At 53.5% G+C, this 12146-nt stretch overlaps 1 protein-coding gene across 1 annotated transcript in view; it reads right to left on the reverse strand.

The window, feature by feature from the left end:
• Window positions 1–2860: 2860 nt before the first annotated feature.
• DNAJB12 (DnaJ heat shock protein family (Hsp40) member B12) overlaps window positions 2861–12146 on the reverse strand; it is a 13183-nt gene continuing 3897 nt past the window's right edge. The window contains exons 3-8 of the mRNA XM_014310829.2: window positions 11702–11887; window positions 10285–10364; window positions 9550–9659; window positions 6745–6917; window positions 5787–5919; window positions 2861–4660 (exon numbers count right to left, since the gene is read on the reverse strand). Coding sequence (XP_014166304.1) covers window positions 5798–5919; window positions 6745–6917; window positions 9550–9659; window positions 10285–10364; window positions 11702–11887 — 671 coding nt within the window. The 3' untranslated portion in view covers window positions 2861–4660; window positions 5787–5797. The remainder of the gene's footprint in view (window positions 4661–5786; window positions 5920–6744; window positions 6918–9549; window positions 9660–10284; window positions 10365–11701; window positions 11888–12146) is intronic.

The raw sequence follows: 12146 nt of genomic DNA on the forward strand, positions 1-12146 counted from the left end.
GAGGGTCTCGCCACGCCGTCGGTGATTGCGGGGTGATCCCGGCGCTCCCGGAGGCGGCAGCGGGGCTGCTGGAGGGGTGCCGGTCTCCCGATGGCTGATCAATCATGGGGGGTTTTTTGTAAACCAGGATTGTAATCAATGGGGTCTCGGGGGAGGGGGTCTGGATCAAAGGCCGAGCCCGGCTGGAATTGTGTCTTTGATCGGGAGAGGGGCCGGAGGGCAGGACCCTGGCCCCGACACGCTGGGGGCACTCCGTTGGTTACAGTTTACACTCATACACTTGATGTTCAAGTGCGAGAATTCCTATGCAATCGTGTCGGGTGGTTTTTTTACTTTTCTAATAAAACTTGTCTTGATTGATAAGCTGCCGTCTGTCTCCCTGTTGTCACCTCTGCTGGGGGAGGGATGATGCAACCACTGGATTGAAATTCCCAGCCGGCACCCTCGGGAAGCCTTTCCCTGGCAGGGCAGCCCTGCGGTGGGAGCTGGATGTTTTGGGAATGGTGGGGGATCCCACTGCACCCACTGCTCATGGGAGCCACGGGGCTGTGACTCAGGGGGCTGAGTCAGGACCCCGAGCTCTTCATGCCCAGCCAGGAGCCCCCCAAACCCAGCGAGGCGCTGCTGCTCCTCCCGGGCAGCCACACTGGGGCAGAAACCCAGGAGAACGGGCTCACACTGGGACTGAGGAGGAGGAGGAGGGTCACACCTGCCGAGGGGAGGAGCAGGGCCCAGCCCCAAACACACTCTGCAACACCGAGGCCAATTACCCAAACCTGCAATTAGAGGCCTCGGGGAAGAGGCTTTCACTCAAGGATAATTAAGCTGCTTGGCAAACGAGGAGCCCGTGGAAGGTGTGGGGGGGATAAAACCAGCCTGAAAAGCCATTTCCATTCACGTGTGAGCTCGTCTTGGCTCAGCCTTGGGTTGTTTGATTTTTGTTTTGGATTTTTTTAAATACCCCTGTGGACAAACTGTATCACTGTGGACAGACAAGCAGTGATTTTTGATGAGCATTTTCACCACAGAAACCTTGGTTTTGACATGAATGACCCATAAGTGGAGTTTTGGAGCAGAGACTGCTCGCTGGTGTAAATAACACCTCGCAGCAGTCAGGGCAATGAGCAGTGCCAGGCTCACACAGCTGGAAATGCACGTGTGCAAAGTGAGAGGATTTCCCCTAAAGTTTTGGGCTTCGGAGCATTTCTCAAAGGATCACATGCTACAGCATGCCCCCTTCACGTGAGGGGCATCCCCTGTGGGGTCATCCAGCACAAACTCACCCCTGGAGACACGGAGAGGGGTGGAAAGGGAGCTCCAAAGTTCCCTGGGCAGCCCGGGCTGGAGGCAGCGCTGGTCCCAGGAAACACGGGGAGTTTTAAATACCCAGCTCCTAAAGGGGTGGCCCTGCTCCTGTGCTGCCAGCAGCAGCGTGACCGCTGCTCGTCACCCCCACCAGCCACTCTCAGGGAAGGCAAAGAGCTCTGCATCCAATTTTTTAAATTATCACACCAAGAAAACAAGAAGAAAACATCACCAAAACTCCCAAAAGCCAACACAGCTTCTGTCCTGGGGTTGCCCAGCAAAACCTTCCGTGTGGCACCACCCAGCCACAGCCCCAGCTATGAAGGTGAAATTTTGCTTTTATTTATAGCAAAATGGCCTTTCCCTGAGAAATTTGGGGGAAGTCTCAAGGTCCCAGGGGTTTGGCAGCTCCCTGGGAGGTGCAGAAGCTTCCAGCAAGGCTGGATCAAATGTCTCCCACGGCAGGGGTTGTGCAGAGGGATATTTTGGGACCTGGAAAGAGTTGGGCTATTTGTGGCACCAGCATCAGCCCAGGGATCCCAGGTGCCAGCAGAGGAAAGGGAGATTTTTGGGGGCATCAGCAGCAATAAGGCAAATGAGGGTTTAAATCCCAGGATAGTGCTAAACCCTCATGTTTTTGCTACCAAAAACAATGATGGGGGAAGAGGGGTCTCCTTGGCTCCCTGCCTGCCAGAGGAGGATGTTCCTGGAGCACCTGCCCTCCTTTGATGCCTCCCTGCCTTTGGCAGTGGTTCCAATTAAAAGCTTGGGCTAACGAGCTAATGGGCAGCTCAAACCACCCACACCTTTGGTGAGTGGGCAGGGACCAGCACACCCTGAAATTCAAGAGTGTCTCCCATCGCTCCGGGCTGGGAATGACCCAAAATGCAGGAAAACCACCCCAAAACCTGGGCTGTGGGTGTGCCCTGTGCCGGCAGGGCTGACTCACCACAGAGGGGAAATGGCAGGGACGTGACCCTTGGCCTCTGAGAGCAGGGGAAAAAAAGGGAAAGGGGAGAAATTCCCACTCTAGCCCTCTGAGAGAAGGGGGAAAAGGGGGATATTCCCACCCAAAGCTTCCAGCACTTTGGTGCATGGGCTGGGGAGGAAAAGAGACCCATCCCAAAGCCACCCCGAGGCTCTGGGGCCAGCAGATTCCAGCCCCTGCCAGCAGCAAGGGCACCCAAGGCAGGGTCTCTGCCTGGAACAAAGGCAGCCCGAGTCTGCCCACCCACCTGATGGGGATGGTGCCCACAGGGCTCCTTCCAACACCAGGATAATGCTGCCAGGTGGCATCCTAGGGTGAGAATGAGGGGCTATTGGGAGGAAGGCCCTTCTGGGAACACCCCAGCAGAAGGGGTCTGAAGCAAAGCTGGCTGTTCACTGTCACCGTGCCAGGGGCACCACCTCCTCTCCATCCCCTCCCTGCCCTTCCCTCTGCACCTCAGGGCAGCCCCCACAGGGCCATTGGGATGGCAAAGACCCCAAATTCCATCCACCACCAAAACCAGAGCTGGCTGGAGCAGGGAATCCACAGGACACCAACCCAGCTGGAGCCTTTCACATTATAAACATTTATTTATAGATGTACAATTGTATAATTAACTAAATCGAGAGATACAGCCTCTGTGAGCATCCACTGGGATTGATGCCTTCTCCCTCCTTGTGATCCGTGGGTATCTACCAGGAAAAATAACCTGAAGGTTTTGGCAGGCAGGCTCCAGGCAGGGAATGGCACTGGGCAACACATCCAGCTCCTTCTGTGAGCAGGATTTTGGTTTAACCCCGTCCCCATCATCCCTGTGCCTCTATCGAGCGCCATTTCCAATCCTGAACCTCCACCCGATCTCTTCTGAAGGTGGAGGAACCATTAAAAAAGAAAAGAAATAATAAAACCCCTTAAAATCAGGTCCAAGCCATGGTGGCTGTGGGATAACAGGGCCTGCAGCCAACGGGAGGCTGAGATGTCACAAAATAAATAAACAGCCAAGACAGAGCGCATGGATTCCTAAGGACAACGGGATAAAACCTCCTCTGCCAGCCCACCCGGGAGCTGCTGTGCTCCCAGTTCACTCCCCTGACCGTGCCAGGGGATGGTTTGCACTGGAAATGTCTTTAGACACCAATGAGCTGCAGAGCAGCAAAAAAAAAAAAAAAACCCAAAAAATTAAATAATCCAGTTTATTCCATGGGAGGTGGCTCTGCTCGTGCTGGCTTTGCTTCCAAGAGATGGCTCCTCACCTGGAGCAGCTCACGCTGGTCCTGCCCGTGGTGGGGCAGGCACAGGGCAGATCAGACACCCCCTGATCTCCCCCAGCAGAACTTCTTCCAACAGAATGCTTTGTTCCTTATGGATCCGTGGCATTTCGCAGGTGTCCTGCAGGAAACACGAGGCGGGGCGTGAGGGCAGGGCCAGCCTGGGGCGGTGAGGAACCCGAGCACAAAACCTCCCAACAAAGGGCTGTTGGAAAGCCCCCTCTGCACGGAGCACGCTGATTACCAGGCAGAATTCCAGCAGACTCGGCAGAAAAAGGAGTTACACGCACAAATCAACCAAAGACTGACGAGCAAAATCCATCCAGGACAATCCTTCCCCCGGCGAGCGGCTCAGCTGACCCCCGGCTCCGCTGACGCTGCAAATCCACGGCTCTGCACGGGCTCCCCCCTTCTCTGGGAGCCCTGCACCTTTGGGGTTTGGTGTGATCAGAGCCCCAAGGGCAGGTGTATGGACGTCCCCATCCACAGAATGTCCTCCCAGGAGCAAAGGATGGCAACTGCAAAGGGGTTCCTGTTTTCCAGGCAGGAAAGTGCTGTGGACAGAGACCCGCTGGGAAGAGGCTTCCTGCTGCCCTGCTCCCCAAAATGGGCAGAAACCAAAATAATTTAATCATCCAACCCCTGCATAGTTTAAAAGTACAACATATATACAGCTATAAATTAACGCTAAATAGATTATATTTTCTTTTCTTTTTCTTTAGTGTCTTCTTTTATCAACAAAATCCCACTTCTCTCTCCATTGGCAGCGGTGAAGGGTCTCCTTCTGCTTCAGGTTTCTGCAGTTAGTTTGGGTTATTTTACACTCTGTGTGTCTGTTCCAGGGGCTGTGGGATCCTTGTGGGATCCTGGGAGCACGCCAGCAGTGCTGGGAGGGGAGGAGGAAGACAGAGAGCTGGATTTCCTGTCCCAAGCGCCGCCTGCCATCGTCAGAGAGAGGCAGAGAGAAGAAAGAGGGGCAGTTGTGCGTTGCTAATTCTCCAATTCCATGTTTAAGATAAGGTTTGATTCTTTTTAAAGAGCAAAGTCTGTCACCTCGGCTCAGTGCGCTTCCCCAAAAGTCTTCGGGCGTTTGGACGCTCTGGGAACAAAAGCGGCAGCGGTGTCAGTCTGAGGCCAATCTGGGACTGCCCCTTGCTTCCCCACCCCACAGCACAGGCAGCAGCTTTTCCAGGCTCTTTCCAGACCATGGGTGCAGGCAGGGAATTAAAGAAAAGCAGGTAATTAACACCAGAAGAGGCGCAGTTATCCAAAGGAGAGAGCGGGAGGATCAAGGTAGGAACGGATCCAAAACCACGATACACCCAAGGAAAAGCCCAACGTGCCCCAGAGGATCTGCTTTAAAGGCCAAACTTTCAGATGCTGAGGAAAACAACCCCCAAAAAGTGCAAATCAAGCAGCTCAGCAGCCAGCATCCTCAAGGAGTCCCTGTGAGCCAGAACGGTGTCCATACAACACCTGGAACAAGCTTCACCCAGGAGTTCTTCTACAGAAATCCTGTGCTCAGATAATTTTGGGGATCTGCACATTTCACAGGCAGCCCAGCAGTGCCTGGTAGGCGAAATCAGCCCAAAAATTTATGCAGAAAAAGGACTCCAAACCCTGTGGCAATTTTCTTTTTCGTTATTTTGGTGCAGTTCTCCCAGCACATCTGATCTCACATGTGTTATCCGGGCTCTCCTTAATCCAAGCTCTCCAACCCCCAAATCTTCCAGACCTCCCCCCCAGCTGCTCTTACTTTGATTGCCAGTTTAACCCAGTAAGTTACTTCTACAACCTGCTGGGAACATTTGCTTTGTTCTCCTTGAATGGGAAGGCAACAGGAGGGGGGGACAAGGAACATCTGTTGGGTGGGACTCCATTCCCTGTCACGTGCCAGGGCTAACAGCTTTCCCAGCAAAACAGACAACAAAGCAACCAAAACCGAGGGCTCATTAAAATGTGGGGGCTGGATGCCACAGAGCCTAAGAAATTCCCAACCTCACCAAGGGATTCTGCCCTGCTCCTAGAGGCCAGAGAAAAGAGGGAGCCTGGAGAGAGCCGGGGGTGCCGACATGCAAACGAAACCCAATCAATTCCTGATTAACGCGGGAGCGCCGTCGGAGGGGAGGCTGCGGTGTGCACCCCGAGGACACTCCTGGAGGGCTGTGTCTCACTCAGGGCTTTCAGTGACCAAAGCACCGGGGTTCCCTGCTCCCAGCTCGTACTTGGGCTGGCACTATCCGTGCAGGGAGGCCTGGACGTCTGACAGTCTGCTACAGCTGGGGGTGCCCATCTTCTGTGCCCGCTGGTAGAGGTCCGAGTCCCCGAAGTAGCGTGCCCGGTACAACAAGCCTTCCTCTGCAAAGGGAAAAGCTCAGGGTCAGGAATCCCCTCTGGAAGAGACTCCCCTGCTCCCCCACTGCCTCTGCTGGGAACAGGAGGCACCTCCAGCTGTCCAAGGCGGAGCAAAGGATGAGGATGAGGATGAGGAAATGCCCCGCACCCTTCGGGACAGGATGGGCGTAAGAGCTGCTGACAGCTCATCCATCCTGGGAAAAGCCAAGGGAACCCAGCTCCAGTCCCAGGACGTGCATGGGCAGCCCACACAAAGGTTACCCCAGCAGGGCTCTGTGAGTTTGGCACCGCCCAGGGATGATCATAGCCCCTCTGGCATTCCTAGAGCCGTGACCACCACAGCAGCCAGAGCACACAGGTTGCCTCTGGACTCGCTGCCCTCACCACCCTCTGCTGCCAGGATGTCTGGCTGGATCATGTGCCTGGGCAGCCCCCTGGGAGCAGGGGTGGGATGTGGGACACCATGGGCAGCAGACTTTCCAGCACTGTCCTTGACCAGCTGAAATATGACACAGGGCTAGCAGGGATCCCAGAGGTTCTACCTTCCCCCTCCACTGGAAATCAGAGGTATCCTGCTGACACGGCAGGGGAACCTCTGGGGCACAGCTCCTGTCTGACCAGTTCTGCAGCAGCATTAAAAAGCAAAACAAAACAAAAAACCCCCACATACCGGGCCTGTCATGAAGTCACGGACTGGAAAAAACAAAGCCAACGACACAGGAAATGTGCTGGCACCGTGTTAAAGTATAACTTCAGCACGACTTAGTCCTCAGTCAAAGACATTCCAAAGCCAGCCCATGGAGCAGCTGCTGACCCCTCACTACTCACTCTGCTGCTTCTCTCTCCAGCAGTTGTTCCTAAGGTTTGCTATGTAGTCGTCCTCCACGCTCCGCTCCACGTTCTTCAGGTTCGTGCCCGTGTACTCCTCAGCAAAGCTCTCAGACACGTAGTAGGGGACTTTCAAGTGCTCTGTGACCCTCCTGTGTGTGTGACCCACAGACCTGGTGCAGGGACAAGAGCACAACAGTTACAAGGGCACAGCAAAGCCCCCAGCTCGGGTGATGTGATTCCAAACAGCAGGAAACATCCCTCTCCCCGGTCCAGCCACTGGCATGGAGGGTGGAAAGGAGCAGCATTTCTGCTGGAAACCAATCCAACACAGGGAGAGAGAAGCTGCCAGGCCTCCAGCAAGGTGGGCAGAGCTCTGAATACACACATAACTCCAAGATACATTGCCCATTAATTAAAATAAAATGTTCCCTGGACTTTTCATTCAATTATTAAATCTGTGATTTCCTCCATCCGCAAGGTGGGACCCACTCTGTGCCCTGGCCTGCATCAAAAGCACTTTCCAGAAGGAAATCTCTTCCTCCCCTGGCCCTGTGGATTTGCATTTCAGACAAAGCCCTGCTCTTGCTTCCCCTGACAGCCCAGCAAACCTAGAGACCCTCCCTAGGGCGTGTGTGTGAGCTGTAACACAGGAGCTGGGCCCAAACGCTGGATTTGCCACAACGGCTCCACCTGGAGCCGTGCCCAAAGTTCCCTGTGATAAATACCAGCTCCTGCTGCTGCACTGAGAGCCAGCCTGATTCCTGAGCCAGCTATAAACATGAACTCATCCAGCTCACCCTTCAGTCTGTTTTCAGAGGATACAGGTGGGATCCCAGGGCTCCTGCACGTTTCACCAAGGCCCAGTGCTGGGTAACTGAATGGAATGAACAGGAGCACAGAGCTCTGCTGGGATTTCTCAAGGCAGAGGTGCAGCCTGGAAAAAGCCAAGTTCACTATTTTCTCTGTCGAGACAGAGCCCTGAGCTCTCCCTGAGCTCATATTCCTCTCCTGGATAAAGATGGACTACAGAGTGTGCCCTCACAGGAGAAGGACTGGGAATGGCAGGGCTGCAGCAGCACACTGGGGTGTGAAGCATGAAAATCAGGGCACAAGAAACCTGTCACCTGCAGTCAGACATGCAATTAAGTCAGGCCAATTCCATGAGGTGTTACTGAGCAGTAACAATCAGGCCCACAGCCAGGCAGCTCTTCCAGCAGGAAGATCCTTTTTGGAAGAGATTTACAAAGGTACCAGTGGTTCCTTAGGACTCTGCCCTCCTCAGTGACACCTTCACTATGGAGGAGTGGCATTTAAATCTGTGGGTTCAAAGCTTCTGCTCCCCTGCTCCTGAGCTGAGGCACAGCTTTCCCTTCCCAGGGAGTGGTGCAGCAGCTCCTCCTGCCGGCCCTGCAGCACCTCAAACCAGCTCAAACACCCTGCCTGCTTGGGAAGCCTCTGGCAGGGCTGCAGGAGCTCACTTCCCACCCCTGTCCAAATCCAGCCTTGGCAATCGGGCTGCTTGCAGCCACCTGAGTGTGCAGAGACAGGGACAGCACAGGGAACAGGGAATGGGGCAGCAGAGAAACATCTGGGGCTCAGGGATGGCTTCCTCTGGCAGCTGGCAAGGCTGGAAGCAAATCCCTGCCCATTTAAATGCTCCTTCCCTTGAATGTCTTCTCACCCCACAGACTCTTCACCAGCACAAACCAAACTGGTGCACGGGTACAATGTTTAGTTTTACAATGCTAATGCCACCTGTGGAAATCACAGCTCAACAGCCTTCACCCTCTCAGAATAACCCTTAACTGTGCCAAAACCATCCCATCTTTTGGTCCCAAGCACCAATGCCACAGTCTTTGCTCTGAATCTGAAAGCTAAGCTGGGTTTTATAGTATTTAACATCATGCCCTTCCCCTGGAATCGTTCAAGGCCAGGTTAGATGGGGCTTGGAGCAGCCTGGTCTAGTGGGAAGTGTCCATGGCCATGGCAGAAGGTGGAACAAGGTAATTTTAATGTTCCTTCCAATCCAAAGCTTTCTGGGATTCTGTGATCAATGGCCAACATTGCTACCGGTGAAAACAGGCAGGAACACCAGGCTGCAACCAGGTCTGCCCTCTCTAAATGCTCACACTGAACATGCACCAAGCCTTTGCCAGGAATGATGCAAGCAGACAGAAACCAAGCCTGTTTCCCCACTCTTTGTGAGCACTGCACAGTGACTAAGAATGAGGACACGTTCCATTAGTCACCAGAGGGAGCAGATGGGGGCATTTCCACGGGATCTAGAACAGAGCAGTTTCACTTTCACATCCTCAATGTCTGGCCAAAGCTATTTCATGGCAAGATGAGAGTTCAGAAACAGGGGATTTCTCTGGGAATGACTTTTATTCCTTATCCTCTCCCTCTGCTGCGTTGTGCTAAGGCTTTCATGGAGAACATGGCTTTTGTTTTGCACACTCTGCACCTCAATTTGTTCCATATGGGATTTCAGTGCTGGGCTGCAGCCTCCCAAAACCATTTTATCCCTTTCCATGACAGACACAGCTGTGGGTATGGACTGCAGAAGGTCCCTGGCAGGGAACTCTCTCCATCAGGGCAGTGAGCACCCTCCAACTCTCCCTGCACCTTGCATCTCACACCTGTGTGAGAACCAAAGACTTCACTGGCAGCAGGAGCCATGGGGTCAGGAGATAAAGCAAAAAAACCCAAAGGAAGAACAGAGGCAAGATCCCTGCCCCACCACACCCCCCCTGAGCCCACCCCCTCCCCATGTGGGTAAGGTTTAGAGGAATGGGTACGAACAGCCTGTGGCTCAAACTGTAGGGTGGGCTGGAGACCATCATCTGGCTGAGAGCTGACACGATGATCAGGATGAGGATGGGCATCAGCTGGACAAACAGCCCCAGGCCTCCCTGAGGGAACAGAAACACACAGTGCAGTGCCACCCACACAGCTGGACAAGGATCCCATGGCACCTCCCTTCCTCCTTCCCTCCCAGTGCTCCAACACAACCTCCTCTCTCCTGCTTTTCACAGGGAGTAACCCAAACTAGCTGGGGGGAACCCACCAGCCCATAGGACAGTGTGACTCTGAAGGTCCAAACCCCTGGCCCTTCTCTGGATGTGACAATGGGCAGAGGGCACTGCCAGGAGGAGCCCTGGCAGGGAATTCCAAAAGCCTCATGCCCACAGCTCGTTTTTCTAGAGCAAAGCAATGAGCAGGAGTGGTTTTATGGATGGCTTTCTCCCCTTTTCAGTGCTGGACAGATGAAGGTAATTCCCCCTCTCCCTCACCTCCCGAGCTCCCTTCAGTTCCACCTTCAAGCTTGAGATAAAAACATTCAGGAAGTTCCTGTTTGTTTTTTTACAATAAAATTGGCTCTGCCCAGACAACAGCCATAATAACCCTGACTCCAGCTTTCTGTTTGGGAGGGTGGCAACAAGCAGGACTGTTGCACAAGCCAGGCCCAGGAACCAGCTCCCAGTGCTGTGCTGGGAAAACCTCCAGCCCCCCAGATCCCAGGTGTTTTCCACTTACATCCCCCTGGTGCTCCCTCCTGTCCTGCCTCTGGTGGTAGGTGTACCTCATCCTGCCATTGCTGTACACGTGCACATTGCCTGCAGGGAGAAGAAAACTCTTACTCCAAAGTCACAGTGTGGAGGGTGCTGCTGGCTGGCCAGGGAGGGACCGCAAGAGGTGGCCATGATCCATGTTTCACCTGCTTACAGGCTGAAACAGGATATTCCTGAGCTGGTTTGAGTGCAGACTGGGCACAGAGCTCCTTCTGTAACATTCTGCAGGATTGTATGAAAACTCAGCTTGGAAGTGACCTCAGGAAGTTCAACCTCCTGCCCAAAGCGGGGTCAGCTACAGAGAGAGAACAGCCTGCACAGGCCTTCTCCCTTCTGATGGAATAGATTAAAACCAGTTACAAACAGAAATAATTCTGGGCTTTTTCCCACCCTGCCAACAAAGCTCTTCCATTTCTTGTTTTAAATGTCAAAGCTACAGCTGCAAAGGTTTCCAGGCTGAGAGAGCAGCCCTCAATTCTCCCGGGACAGCGAGGAAAGGGAAAAAGAGACTGAGCTGAAATAGCAACATGCTGTTTTTGCAGGAGCAGCTTCTTGGCCTCTCTGCCAGGCAGAGCACAAATGCTGCAAAAAGCTTCCAGATGCTTTTGAGCCACTGGTGTTGGGGTGTCAGTGCTCAGGTTGCAGACAGGAAAGAGCTACCAGAGTGAATTTTCTTAACTGAAACAAATTTTTTTTCAAGTTGGTCCACAGAGGTCAAGAAGCCCTGTGTCCACTTCCAGTGAGATATGAGTGGAACAAATACAAAGGAGTCTTCCAAAATACCCTGCTCCTGACATGGAATCTGTGTCTTTTGAGCGAGTAAAGGAACAGATTCTTTCCTGCTCCCCAAGCCATGAGCAGCACTGTGAACAGACAGGACGCGGATTTATTTTTCAATTCACAAGGTCTAAATTATGCTGTAGAAATATTATTTTCCTTTTTTTATGGGGCACAGGGAAGAGAAGGAAGTGGCCACTGATCTTGGAGAACCTGTTCTAGCTGCGTGGTGGAGCAGACAGAGATCAAGAACAAGGCCCAGGTGTTACCACAGTTTGCTCTGATAAGAAGATTTAAATTCCATAATCACCAGGCAGAAAAGCCTTCCTCAAAACAGGATTATTTTCACAAAAACCCTTAAAACAAGTCCCTTTTTGTTCTAGCATTCAACCCAACATAACAGCAGCTGATGTTGCCAGCATGCAAACAACCACCTGAGGCTGGGAAGAAGTCCAGCTCTGATGGCTGCTGAGCTCTCCAAAGATGAACCATTCAAGAAACTCGAGGCCACACGTGAGGGAGAACTCCCCCTCACCAAACCCAGTGCGGCCTCAAGAACCCCAGCTGCACCAAAAGGAGGAGAAATGCAGACTGAAGGTGCTTACTGGAAGGGAAGCCACCCCCGAAGAACATGTTGAAGAGGTCCTCGGGGGAGATGTCGGCCTCGAAGCCGCGGTGGAAGTCGGCGTGGCTGTGGCCGTGGCGGGCGGCGCTGAGCTTCTCGTCCCCGAACTGGTCGTACTGCTTCCTCTTCTCGGGGCTGCTCAGCACGGCGTACGCGTTCCCGATGGCTGCGGAACACAGCGAGGAGCAATCAGCTCCATCAGCTCCTTCCTCCCACCTGCAGCCCTGCACAGTGCCAGCATTTGCCTTTCTCTTCGTGCAAAGCGAGAGGCTCGGCTGCCCCCACGTCTCTGCAATGGGCACCTGGCACGCGGCTCGGGCAAATCCAGGCAGGAGGAAACCACACTCAGGGGAAAATTCCTTAATTCATTCAAATGGTAAAGGTTTGGTGCATGTCCCCAGAGAAACCCTTCAGCTGTGTAGGGA

This window comes from Geospiza fortis, unplaced genomic scaffold, assembly GCF_000277835.1.
Source record: "Geospiza fortis unplaced genomic scaffold, GeoFor_1.0 scaffold48, whole genome shotgun sequence".
Lineage (NCBI taxonomy): Eukaryota > Metazoa > Chordata > Aves > Passeriformes > Thraupidae > Geospiza > Geospiza fortis.